Source organism: Lontra canadensis, unplaced genomic scaffold, assembly GCF_010015895.1.
Source record: "Lontra canadensis isolate GAN:19392208 unplaced genomic scaffold, GSC_riverotter_1.0 scaffold1, whole genome shotgun sequence".
Lineage (NCBI taxonomy): Eukaryota > Metazoa > Chordata > Mammalia > Carnivora > Mustelidae > Lontra > Lontra canadensis.
In genome coordinates, this window is record NW_022630995.1 from 121,710,509 (window position 1) to 121,725,055 (window position 14,547).

At 38.5% G+C, this 14,547-nt stretch overlaps 1 protein-coding gene across 1 annotated transcript in view; it reads right to left on the bottom strand.

Moving 5' to 3' along the window:
- DCHS2 (dachsous cadherin-related 2) overlaps positions 1-14,547 on the bottom strand; it is a 252,180-nt gene that overhangs the window by 62,695 nt on the left and 174,938 nt on the right. The window contains exons 9-10 of the mRNA XM_032862590.1: positions 13,183-14,026; positions 10,595-10,834 (exon numbers count right to left, since the gene is read on the bottom strand). Of these exons, the coding sequence (XP_032718481.1) occupies positions 10,595-10,834; positions 13,183-14,026 (1,084 nt within the window). The remainder of the gene's footprint in view (positions 1-10,594; positions 10,835-13,182; positions 14,027-14,547) is intronic.

A 14,547-nucleotide genomic window follows, 5' to 3' on the forward strand; every position in this document is an offset into this window, starting at 1 on the left:
TTCTATATAACTTTTATTCCTGAGATAACAAGCCATTCACCTTCAACCCCCATACTATATTAAGAATATATGACTTTTACACCATAGTTTGTACGCATACATTTTTTACAATACATTTTCACACTCCAAACTTCACACATTTCACAACTTAAATTATGTGAAATAACTATAAAATATTTTACTATGGCCCTTTTAGAATTTAACTAGTGCCTTGCTTCTTCCTCCTCACAATCTATAATCATCCAGGACAAACACAGCATCATCAGACGTGAGAACCAAGAAAATAAAAATAAAATAGAGATTATTTAGTCTAATTTCATCACTTTCCTATGCACAGTAGAAATTGGGTCTGAAGATATTCAGTGATGTGACACACACCTAGTGAGAGGGCATGTGTATATGGACCTGTCCATATATTATTCTTAGACCTCAAGACCTACAGTGTATGACCTCTTAATTTTTCCCTCCTTAGGGCATCCTTCTCAATTCCCTCCGTCCCTCTCCAGTGACTTTCCTGGTTCCTGTGGCTTTTTGCCCAAGATGCCCAGTGACACTTACCCCGCATCATTCCAACCATCTCTCTGCCCTCCTGGGATATCCAGCAGATTACTCGGGCTCAGAAAATGTCACAACAACATGGACTGAGGCCACAGAATTGTCATTTTCATCCGGCCGTCTTCCCAGCTTTCCTGTGTCATCCCTCTCCCATTCATGTCTCCCACCCAACATGTATTGGGTCACTCTTGCATATCGCTTTCCTTCCTATTTCCCAAAGAAAATGAAGGCATGGAAAGCATTCTTTCAACTTCGTGTCTACATTCAACTCTAACTCCTGACTTCTGTTTTGATGGCAAAAGTAATTCTTCAAGGGCTCCCTCTTGGAATTTTCCTATTACATCTAGCTTTTTTTTTTTTAATCTAGCCTTTTTTTAAATTAAATTTTCCCCTGAATTATATTCTTCTCTAGCTATAGGAATCAAAATTTTTTTCTCCTTCTCTTTATAGCCAAGCTTCTTTAAACAATGTATCCATTCTCTGAAGCCAGCTAGAAATTGTCACAACTGGCTACTCTTTCTATAGTCACCTGTTTATAGAATTTACTGGTCATTTTTGTTTTTATCTGATTTGTCTTTTCTGTGGCTTCAAATATTGCAGACTGATGTTTAAAAAGATGGAAAGGAAGGAACAAAGGGAGAGAGGTGAGAGGAAGAGAGAAAAGATTCACTGTTTTCAGTTTCTACCCATTTGCAGATAACACCCATGTGTCCGCATTGATCTCCAATTATTTGGTTGTTTCATTCATTTGTTCATGTGTTCATTCATTCATTTACGTCTTCATTCATGCAATGCACATATACTAAGTGCCAGGCACTGGAAAAAAACCATCAAGTAATAAGTCTTGGTCTTCAAATTTTCCCTTTAGTGGGGAGACAATAAAATCAATGAATTATAGACAGTGTGGTAGAATACATGAAATCGCTGAGGAAATGGGTCAAGGAAGACTCACCCTAGGTAGATGGTCTGTTCATTGATTACCTCGCTAAATAAACATATAGAGAGAGTGAGAGCAGGTGCCAAGGTTCTATGCCAGGTGCTAAGAATATAACTGCTATCAGGAAAACAAATTCTCTCCCCTCACAGTGCTTGCAGTATAGCAGTACACATGGAAAAGTGAGCAGGCAATTACCATTCCATATAAGACATCACTGGGAAACTATGGCTGCCTTCCATATAAACTGAGCCTCTAAAGTTGAATAGGATTTAACTAGTAAAAAAGAAGAAAGAAGGTTTGAATGCATTAAAAGTAAAATCCAGTGTGTATATATACCACATCTTCTTTATCTCCCTGATATGAGGAAGTGGAGATGCAACATGGGGGGTTAAGGGGGTAGGAGAAGAATAAATGAAACAAGATGGGATTGGGAGGGAGACAAACCATAAGTGACTCTTAATCTCACAAAACAAACTGAGGGTTGCTGGGGGGCGGGGAGGGGGAGAGGGAGGGGGGTGGGGTTATGGACACTGGGGAGAGTATGTGCTATGGTGAGTTCTGTGAAGTGTGTAAACCTGGCGATTCACAGACCTGTACCCCTGGGGATAAAAATATATGTTTATAAAAAAAATTCCACATAAAATGAAAATAATAGGAAAAATTTAAAAAAAAAAAAACGTAAAATCCAGGGGCAGCTAGATGGCTCAGTCAGTTAAGTGTCTGCCTTCAGCTCAGGTCATTATCCCAGGGTCCTGGGATCCAGTCCCAAAATGGGGGGTCCCTGCTCAGTGGGGAGCCTGCTTCTCCCCCTGTCTGTCGCTCTGCTTGCTGGTGATTTCTCTTTCTCTATCTGTCAAGTAAACAAGTTAAAATCTTAAAAAAAAAAAAAAAAAAGAAAAAGTAAAATCCAAACACCTTAGCACAGTCTAGAAAGTCCCATAGAATATGGGCTCTGGTGATTTCCCCACCCTCTTCTCACATACTTGCTTGCTTGCTATGTTCCCGGCCCATCTGCTGGCTTCCTTTCTGTTCTTTGAAAGTGCTACATTTCTTTCTGTCAGGGTTTGAGTGGTTACTGTTTCCTCTGGCTGCTCCTCCCTCTTTCCATGGGGTCCTAGTTATGCTACTATTGGTCCCAGATCTAAATCTATTCTACCCAGCTCTGTCCCATGATGCTGGGGGTCAAGAATCTGCAAGCCACATTTGTCTCTTGCCAACTCCTCTCTCCTTGAGTCTGCTGCAAGGGGACACCAGCAGAGAGTGAACATCAGAAGGAGAGAAGAGGCGACCCCTTCTGTCCACTTACTGTCCTTGTCAGCACTGTCACTGCACCGGCTGCAGCATGCTCAGGGCTCTCAGCCTTTTAGAACTCCCCTGAATCAGGCTCCGAGAGCCCCGGCCTCTCATTTACTTTTTTGTTTCTCTTTTTCTTTAGATTCAGATGACCCTGACCTCTTCTGTTTCCCAGTGTTAGGGGTGGTAGCTCTCCCTATAGTGAGTTTTCCTAGGTTACTTCCGGATTCCCTTTTTGCTTACTCAGCTTTCCAACACCTGTATCATAATCTCTGGTTTTCCTGACCACACCTGACTGATGGAGTATTTGGCTGCAGAAGTAGGTCTCAGGTTTCAAAGATTCTGGGTTTGGTTATGTCTTGGCTTTGCATGCAGTGCTGAGTTCTCTGACCATGGAAAATGGAATCCCAGTAACAGATAACTGGCAGTGATATCACAATCAATTAAGTTATCACCTGTGCTTGATTGTGAGGGAGTCACTCTCAAAGGACTCAAGTTCCATAGAGGATCAAATGACTCTGTCCGTAGGGGAGTAAAAAGGATTGTGATGGGAGATGGCTGTTTCTGTACGTACTAGAAACTTGCAGAAAGAAAACTGTAAGCTGGAGCTGAAGCTTGCAGGTCAGTCATAGTTAAAAACCAGAAAGATTTTATATGAGCCTGAAAATTAATTTTCCTGAAGATCAGACCCAAGCCGAGTGGCAGATACAACAAGTAACATCTAGCAAGGAGATGTTTATTCACATGAAGACCCATAACTAGACTCATCCCAACATTTTGCAGCTAACTATGTACAAATCTGCCTCTCCTTCTGAAGAATGGCAGGATTTTTCTAAGTTCTATTGGAACAAACCCAGGGAATCTGTGTGGAAGCCATTTCTAAGGATGTGAGGCCCAGGAAAATAAAATAGAACTTTGGTTTAGGCTGGAATTATTGGTGTCCTGTGCCTAGCAGAGATTCTGAATTGAATGTGTTAACTCATAGCTATGTCTCATAACAGTTTCTTTGATGGCCTCATTCAACAGTGGCCTATCCTTACTGAGGTTGAAATGCTAAATCTCTTGTAAACTGTCTCAGAAGAATAGAAAGGTTTAAAGAACCACAAATGTTAGGACAAGTTTACCTCATGTATGACATGCCCACCACCCTAGCCCCATGACAGTTCCCAAGAGTTCAGAGGAATCTCTTTTTAAAGACCCTGGGGAAAACATTGGTCAGAGGGACCCCAGCATTTTTAAAAGTCCTCTGCTAGCTGGTCCCTGGAGGCTGTGAATGATGGTGCTACTGATCCTGGAGATACCTTTTGAGACCAAACACTATACCAACTTCAAGTGATTTGATTTTACCCAGCAGAAACAACAGAGTACATCTTTATGCAAACTCTTTTATTATTGGCCATCATCTACTCAGCAGAGATACTGCTCATCTTGGCATCCAATAGAACATCATATTGATCCACCATTTTGATGACTTCATAATAAGATCTAATATGCAGAAAGTGGCAAGTAACTTAGATGTCTTAATTAGATGTATGTAGTAGACCAGCTGCTGGCAAATTACAGCCCACTATCCAAATCCAGCACACCCCCACTTGTTTAAAAATTTACTGAAACACACCCACACGTTTCTTTATGTATTATCTATTGCTACTGTCTTGATACAAAGTCAGAATTGAGCAACGGAAATTGTGTGGGCTGCAAAGCCCAAAATATTCACTATCTTGTCATTTACAGAGAAACATTTGCAGAGCCAGAGTCAAGGGTGGGGGAGTGATAGCCGTTGAGGATAGAGAGGAAAGCTAGAGTCACTTCATAATGTGCCTGGCTGTTAAGCAAAAGAAAATAAAACTTCATCATCAAAACCATGAGGAATTAATAAAGAATTCTGACCCTGTGAGTATTATTTTCAGATTTACTTTTTAGGAAGATCATTTTTCATGAATTCCTCAACTGTACGAAGCTCACACAACTCAGAAAGTTTTAAGGCAAAAACAGGATCATGCCTGACTGAATGAATGAAGGAATAAATAAATGAATGTATTCTGAAGAGTGAAGGCAAATTGAAGCAGTTCCAGTTTCTCAGATCACAGAATCAAAAATATTTACTGAGCTCCTACATCTTAGCTTGCACTGACTTAGGGACCTGGGATAACAGTGAATAAACATATCCTGAACCCCTGAGAAGTTCACCATCCAAAAGGCAGGCAGACAAGCAAAACAATGAGACAATTACAATACTCTGTATTAAATGGAGTATGACTAAATCAGTTAATTGACTAAATCAATTAATAGTGACTGTGGGTGAGTGAAATTGTAAGTGGTTCTTCTTTCTATTTTTCATGCTATTTCATTAATTCTAAGACACATTATCCCCCACATTTTAACATTTCTGAAGCTAGATGTATTTTAGATGCTGTTTTAGAGTCAATGAAACAGATGAAATAGCATCATGGTGTCATTTCTCCCTTGCTTCAAGTGGAGGCTGTTGTGCGCAGTTGTGACCCCAGCACAGGATGTTTTCCGGGAAATCTGATCTGGAGTGAATTCAAAATAAACCCAGGTAGAGAACACAACTGCCCCTTGAACAACATGATCTGAAGTGCACAAGTCCACTTAACATGTGGACTCCTTTCAATAAATATGGTGCGGCAATGTAAATTATTTTCTCTTCCCTCCGATTGTCTTAAAACAATTTTCTTTTCTCTAGCTAGCTTTATTGTAAGAATACAGTATAGAGGGGTAGTTGGACGGCCCAGTCGGTTAAGTGTCTGATTCTTGGTTTCAGCTCAGGTCATGATCTCGTGGTGGTGAGATCAAGACATCTTGCCCCCCACTTCTGCACCCAGCAGAGAGTCTGCTTGAGATTCTCTCCCTCCCCATCTCCCCCACTCATTCTCTCTCTCTCTCTTTCTGTATCTAAAAGAGAGAGAGAGAGAGAGAATACAATATGTAATACATACAACATACAAAATATGTTTTCTTTGACTGTTTATGTTATCCTTAAGTCTTCTGGACAACTGTAGGCTATCACTGGTTAAGTTTGGTGGGGGGGGGGAGTCAAAAGTTAAATGTGGATTTTTGACTGGAAGAGGGCAATCGGCACCCCTGAATCCCAGGTTGTTCAACTATACATTTTTTCTTTATCAATAGACAATAAGATCTCATTGTAGAATTTGATATTTTTGCAGGGCATTGTGCTGTTGAATTATTCTGTATTCACCACTATTGAGCAAATAAACCAGTAGGGACTGAGTCATCTTCCCTGGTGAGACACCCTTTTTCTTGGGACTGGTGGGAAGGGGAGTGCCCCCCCCCCCCGGGGGTAAATCTTTTCTCACTAACAATAGAACTCTTGTTGGTGGTACCAAAAGCTGCAGCACTTTTAATACTTTAGTTAAAACCTGGTAGTTGTTTTTCCCTTTTAATACATGAAAAAACTCCTGTTAGAACTAGTGTGAGTCATACATCATAAAACACGCAGCGTTCAAAGTCCCATGGGTTTGAATGCCAAACAACACTGTAGGCTTACGATTTTAAAAACTGCACTGTAGAATGCCAGAAAACATATGTTCAGCTTTCTAATATTAAGTAATGCTATATTTTTTAAAAATACAGAACTATAAAGTAAACCATTCCTAAGTTCCAGTGAGATGTCAGTTACGTTAAAATCTTGATGATATTTAATTCTTGTGCGTAATTCTTTTTCGTTGTTTTAACCCAACAAGCAGATATAAAAAACAAAAACAACAGCAGCAAAAGATTGAGAGAAAATGGATTCAAAAGCACTTGCCTGGGGGTATAGCTCAGTGGTAGAGCATTTGACTGCAAACGCACTTGCTTAATAGTTCTGGCCTCATTAAAAAATCAGGGTTAACAGTAAACCCAAACTGTCTCCACAATGTGTAGAGGTGCAGGAGACTCTTGAAGATGCTGGTGGTTATTTCAAACATCCATAAATGCAAAGCCAGCAAAACAATAATTTTGCATCTAAACTCTCCTTCAGGCAAACCATAATCTCTAGAATACTGAACTCTTCAATTCAATTTAACTAACAGGTTGCAGACTGGTCACTTGAAAAGAAAATAACACTGTCACTAGGGGCACCTTGACCATGAAAATTGGAATGTATATTTACAGTAATCATCTTTATTTGATATATGCAAATATTTGAGAGAAATGCTTTTCTCGCTCTTCAGACATTAAAACAAGAGATTTCTCAGGAGTGTCCCTGATAATAAAATTTATAAGATAAAGTAAGGTCAAGGGGAGGAAGCATTTTACAAAGTTTAATAATTGCTAATGAGTACCTACTGCACTGATCCACATCAGGGGCAGGTTCAACCTGTGTCTGTGAACTTGGAGAAGTAGTTTCCGCATTGCCCAGAGCTTTGTATCGCTCAATTTACACCAGAGAGTGCTCTAATAGAACTTCATTGAACTACTGTGAAACACAGAGCTGATATATATTCTCCATTGTGTCTATCACCCTTAAAACTATCCTGCCAGAAATGTGCTAACTAAATTCTGCAAATACAAGCTGGGAGGAGCAATTGTTACCACACTGCAGTCATGTGTCTTTGAGCATAGTGAGAAAAATTTTGTGATTATACTGCCCCATTCTGGTCAAAAGAGAGAAAATTAGGTTAGTCTTTGAAAAGAAAATTTTTGTAGCATCATATACAAATTTATGTTAAAATGCATTTCATTAGAAGATGATGTTTTCCAAAAGGGCAAAGCATCTGAAATGGTATATAAGGTAGTATAAAAGCTCAAGGAAATCTATCACCCCTTAGATGAACAACTTAGGAAGAAAATTTACTGCTAATACTATTATTTCCATGGACACATCTATTAAAATTCTTGTAAAGAAAAATTATACTGATTATGTAATGCTACTTGCTATACATGAATGTGAATTTTAAAAGATTGGCTTATTCATGGGTTGGAAGAATTAATACTGTTAATATGTCTATACTAGCCAAAGAAATCCACAGATTCTGTGCTATCCCTATCAAAAGTCCAATGGCAAATTTCATAGAACTAGAACAAATAATTCTAAAGTTCATATGGAATCACAAAAGATCCCAAATAGCTAAAACCATCTTGAGAAAGAATGAAACTGAAGATATTATGCCCCTTGATTTCAAGCTATACTACAAAGCTCTAGTTATCAAAACAGCATGGTACCAGGATAAAAACAGATGCACAGATCAATGGAACAGAATTGAGAGCCCCAAAATAAACCTGCATGTATATAGACAATTAATTAATGAAAAAGAAGCTAAGAACAGTTTCTTCAATAAATGGTGTGGAGAAAAATGGTCAGTAGTATGCAAAAGAATGAAACTGAACCACTATCTTACAGCATACATAAAAATCAGCTCAAAAAGAATTAAGTATTTGAATGTAAAATCTGAAACTATAACATTCCTAGAAGAAAACACAGGTGGTAAGCTTGTGACATTGGTCCTAGTGATGCTTTTGTGAATCAGACTCCAAAGTCAAGGGAAACAAAAGCAAAAATAAACAAATGGGAATATATCAAACTAAAAAGCTTCTGCATATCAAAGGAAACCATCATTAAAGAAAAACCCTCCCAAATAGGAGAAGACATTTGCAAATTATGTATTTGATAGAGGTTAATATCAAAGATATATAAAGAACTCATACAGGGTGCCTTGGTGACACAGTCTGTTAAGTACCTGACTCTTGGTTTTGGCTCAGGCCTGGGTCTCAGGGTCATGAAATCGAGCCCTGTGTCAGGCTCCCTGCTCAGCAAAGATCTGCTCAAGATTCTCTCTCTCTCTCTCTCCCTCAGCTCCCCCCTGCTTGTGCTCTCTCTCTCTCTCAAAAAAATAAATAAATCTTTAAAAAAAATATCATACCACTCAACAACAAAAAACAACTTGATTTTTTTAAAAGACAGAGAATCTAAATAAACATTTTTCCAAAGAAAACATACAGATGCTAACAGGCACATGAAAAGATGTTCAACATCACTAATAAGTCAGGAAATCTAAACCAAAACCCCAATGATATGTCACCTCACATCCACTAGAATGGCTATTATGAAAAAGACAAAAAATAACAGGTGTCGAAGAGAATGTGGAAAGAAGAAAACCGTCATGCACTGTTAGTGAGAACTCAAACTGGTGCAGTCACCATGGAAAACAGTACGGAGGTTCCTCAAAAACTTAAAAACAGGACTATCAGAAGATCTAGCTATACTACTCTTGGGTATTTATCCAAAGATAATGAAAATACTAATTCAAAAAGACATACATGCCCCTATGTTCACTGCAGCATTATTTACAATAATCAAGATATGTACACAACCTAAATGTCCATCAGTGGACGGAGGGATAAAGATGTGGAATGTGAAATGGAATATTACACAGCCATAAGAAAGAATGAAATCTTGCCATTTGCAACAATGTGGATGGACCTTGAGGATACTGTGCTAAGTGAAGTAAGTCAGAAGGAGAAAGACAGATACCATATGATTCATTCATATATGGAATCCGAAAACAAAACAAAACAAACCAACAAAAGCAAAACAAAGAGAAACTCATAGACACAGAAAATAGGAGATAGGGGGATGTGTGAAAGAGGAAAACAAGGTCAAATGTAGAGTGACAGATGGTAACTAGATTTGGGGGGTAACCACTTTGTAGGGTATACAGATGTCAGATTATAATGTATACCTGAAGCCCACACAATAAAAAGAATTATATACATGAGGAAAAAAAAACCTGTCTTATTGAACTATTTGTATTAACTCAGATGGGGAAATGGACATATGCTCTAAATGGCAAATATGGTAATTTTCAGAATTATTTTGTTTAAAATACAAACAATATTATTAAAGTTACTGAACCTTAAATACCAAAAAAGTCACAGAGATATTGAAAAGGAACTCTAAGACATTTATAAATTCCCAGCTATAGTGATTATTCACTTCAAAGTTATTTGTCTGGACATGGTGGCTGACTTTAATAAGAGTAATAATAGTAATGACAGAAGTTGACCTTTATTGACCATTTATTGTGCTGGTCATGGGTCTTAGCTCTTTACACATAATAATTCATTCATTCTCTTAATATAACTAGAAATTAGGACCTATCATTATCCCCGTTTTCCAGATAAACAAACGGAGGAAGAGAGAGAATTAGCTACTTGCTCAAAGTTACACAGCTGAAGTAAAGGATAGTTCCAGGATTCAAACCCAGGCAATCTGATGCTAGCATCCTCTCTCTTCCATTTTGCTGTATAGAGAGGAAACACAGATCCAACCATTTACCTGTTTGTATGTGGTGTATCCAACCATTACATTCTGGAAAAAAATGTGATACCTTGTCTATACTGCAGTTTATTATCAAGATCAAACAAAAACATGTTAATTCAGTATGTAGCACTCTACTATAAATAATAATATAAATCAATAGAAACAAATGCCAAATAAAAGCCACATTATCAAGGGGTGCCTGGGTGGCTAAGTTGGTTGGTTGAGGCATTGGACTCTGTGCTCAATGGAGAGTCTGCTTGAGATTCTCCCTCTCTCCCTCTACCTCTGCCCCTCCCCCCCAACTATACACACTCTCTCTTTCTGTCTCTGAAATAAACAAATAGATAAAAAAGAACACATTACCTTTACATGTGTATGTGTTTTTATGTGTACACTAATTATAGAGGTATTAGAAGTTTGAAATAACTAGCAATTGTCTTCATTTTCCTGGGCCATAACTACTTTCAAGTATGTGAATTTTTGTTTTTAGCATTAATTATCAAGTTTCCCTATTTTTAAATTACCTGAATCTTTGTCCATAGCTTCAACCCTTACGACAAACTGCCCTGGATTTTGGTTTTCTTTAACTGAAGCTTCATATAGGTTCTGCTGAAACACGGGTGCCTCATCATTCACATCAAGAACAGTGATTGTCAAAGTCTGGGATGAAGAAAGTGCTGGTGTGCCATCATCGAGGGCCAGAAGGGTCAGAATGTGCTGAGGCTTTATTTCATAATCCAAAGGACAGGTGGTTGCTAGTAAACCTGATTTGAAAGAGGAAAAGAACAATATATAATAAACATTTTCTAGAGAAGTTGTGCTTACTCTCCCTTTGTCTAACTTACTTAACCTGCTAAAGGTCCAGAAGCTTTCTTTGCTAAAGAATAAATTTTATGAAACCAACATGAAGTTTATATATTTTCAAGAATAAAAAGGTAACCTTCAGTCAAAAGAGTCATTCTGGTTTAAATTTTAAAGATGAATGAGAATTCAGAAATTATCATATACCTTTACCTATGGAGATGATTACATCTAAATTATTTTTCTACTTTCATTTTTAAAAAAATCCAGCATAGGGGCACGTGGGTGGCTCAGTCGGTAGAGCCTGCAACTCCTGATCTCAGGGTCCTGAGCTCAAGCCCCATACTGGGCATGGAGCCTACTTAAAAAACAAAAGAAAAGTACACAAACCAAAAATCTAGGTTGTAACAGTAAGTGCTTCCATGTCCAATGACACTTCATGTCATCTACAAAAAGGAGAGTATGGCTACATTCCTTAAGATAAAGAGTTATAGTCTCTTTATACTGTCTCAGTCAACTATCTTTTTTTTTTTCCTAACAAAAAATAGGAAGACTGACTAACTGAGGAAATAAACTTCACAAATAGAATATGTCTCCATCCTACTGACATTTAAGCATATAACTCATCCAAACAGTATCATAGTTAAAGTATTACACATATGTAGCTCTCACATGATTCCAATCATCACATTTTTTTCCTTTGAAGACTGCTGTTTGCTTCTCTAACATATACTCATCCTATGAGAACTTACCTTCAAATAATTAAAGAAGCTTGCAGATTCAGATTTTATAAGGTAGTTTTTCTTTTTTTTTTTTTTTTTTTTTAAAGATTTTATTTATTTATTTGACAGAGAGAGATCACAAGTAGGCAGAGGCAGGCAGAGAGAGAGAGAGAGAGGGAAGCAGGCTCCCCGCTGAGCAGAGAGCCCGATGCGGGACTCGATCCCAGGAACCTGAGATCATGACCTGAGCCGAAGGCAGAGGCTTAACCCACTGAGCCACCCAGGCGCCCATATAAGGTAGTTTTTCAATCAGTACTGATCCCTCTGCACTTCAGAGCCAAAGTCAGTGCAAAACTCACTGTCTTTTAAGAAATGTGAGCTTCACGAAGAAAAATAGCCTGTCTCCTCTGAATGCATTCAGCCATGATCATTTATGTCTTTGAAAAATATCTCAACTGAAACAGCCAGTACAGTTAAGAGTCGTGATAACTATATTACCGAGGCACGATTCTAATTTTATCCATTCACTTTAACGATCTGAAATAGACTTTCCTTAGCCATGTTGGAAAACATTTTAAGTATCATTGAAACAGGTCCTCGGAGACCCCAGCTCTCACAGAAATCAGCAGCTGGGTCTGGACTATCTCTCTGTCAGTTGGGCTTTTAGCTGGTGGTCATGCATGCCTCAGAATGGAACCATATGTACAGGATTTAATAAATATTTTGATGAAATTTTCCAACCATATATAGCCAGCCTAGAATCATGACTTCCAAATCCTATACATTCAGCCCCATTCCAAATAATGTTCTTAATGAACAGTTGGGCCAAATGGTACACATCTGAGATGTTTTTTCTAAGAATCATGCAAAATGACTTTGTATTTTAGAGAATGAGGTGGTAGTCCATGTCTTCGATATCTCCTGAAAATCAGGTTGAGGGGTGTTCGTTTCCAATTTCATTAAGAATGACACTGCATACGTGTAGCCTTCCATCAAACTGCATAAAACTTTAAGTAGACGTTATCGGGCAACACGGCGATAGCAAGACAAGTGAAGTGACAGTGAGTGACATTTCTACAGAGTGGATGGTGAATAAATGTTTCTGCCAAGAATAAAATATTACGGCTAATGTGGGAAGTAAAGGTATTCATGCCCAAATCAATCCAACCTTTTAAAAATGCAGTATTTACAACTACTAACAAATGGATATTTGTATGATCTCAAAGATAAGTTTCCGTTCTAAAGTCTTTGAATAATGCTGATGATTACACGTGCTGTGCCTTGATTCACTTTGGTGCCATCTCCTACCCTGTGAAGATCTACAGTGCAAAGCAGTAAAGTTTGCTAGTATATATTCATCCCATGAAATGTGAGCTGGCAACAAAGCATCATCAATATTAACAAACAGGTCAGTTACAGGCGGCTGTCTGAGTACAACCCCTGGGCCTTTCATTTACATGAGCTAAACAGTAAATCAAGTCACATTTCCTTAAAGCTTATACACCTCAAGAACTGTCATTTTAACAGAGGAAAATGAAGCAGACAAATGTGAGCCAGTGATCAGAGACTTTAACTGACAATGACAGTACCTGATGACTCGTCCAGCGTAAATGCCATGTTTTCATTTCCTGAGAGGATGCTGTAGGTTACTCTTCCATTCCTTCCTTCATCTGGATCTTGAGCACTTATGTGGTGCACCAAGGAGCCTACCGCGGCATCCTCTTTGATGTGGGCAATGGGGAAGGACATAAAAGTGGGGCTGTGGTCATTTACATCCAAAATCATGACCTTTGCCATCTGGGATCGCAATCGCCGGTCTGTCACGTTCACAGCCTGGTCCGACGCAGTGACCGTCAGGGTGACAGCTGGAACCCTCTCTCTGTCAAGGGGGGATGCAGTGACTAATGTGCCGAATGAGGGGTGGATGAGAAAGAGACTCATCCCAGGGTGGTGGCATTCAATGAAGTATTGAATTCTACTGTTCAAAAAGCTGCCATCCCCATCTTTGGCATTGAAGACATGCACCAGAGTCCCTATAGGGACATTCTCTTCGACACTTATCACAATGAGCTCTCCTTGGAAAGATGGGGAATGGTCGTTCTGATCCTCCACATCAATATTCAGGAAGACCGTGCTATTCAGGGGAGGGCTTTTGCTATGGTCTTGAATAACCACCCTGAAAAGGTAATGAGATGTCATTTCATAATCAAGTTTTTTAGAAAGGAACAAGTCTCCTGTCGAGCTGTCGATTTCGAAGTGACCATCCTTGTCATCCTCAGCAATACTGAAATGTATCTTTCCATTATGATGTTGTTGAAGGTGATCAGGTGACTTGAACAAGCTCATTATTTTTGCAGGCTTCAAGTTTTCAGGTAAAACTAAGTGTCTAATATTCTGAGAAATGAGAGCTCTCCCTTGAGATAGTGGTATCACCTGAAATAAAAAGGAAAAGGAGTTGTTGATTTAGGGTCCTTTTTAAGAGTTGAATCAATAGACATGATGACATTACTTTGAAGTTAATTCCTTCCATTTGTATGATACACATATGTTAATTGGTGAGAAAACGTCTTTTTCTATTGTATAATTCCAGTATATCTCTGAAGATTGAAAATTTCATAATATCTAGGAGATAAGAAAATACAGAACTTTCTACTTCCCTGTTTGTTCTAATGCGTGAAATGGGGTTTGGTGAGACCATGCTATAGTTAAACTGAACTGTAGCTTTGTGATTCTTCAATGAGAATGTGGGATAGATAGTTCCTCGAATTACTCTAAATCCTAGAGACCAATATATCCATAAGGACAACATCTGTGCACACGTATGTATCATGTGTCTTTGTTTATCTGAAACCAGAGATGTGGAAATATTACGATATAGAATTTTCTCCTAACCCACACATCCTCAATCAGTAAAGAATATAATTTGGAAACATATATTATGGAAACATAATAGG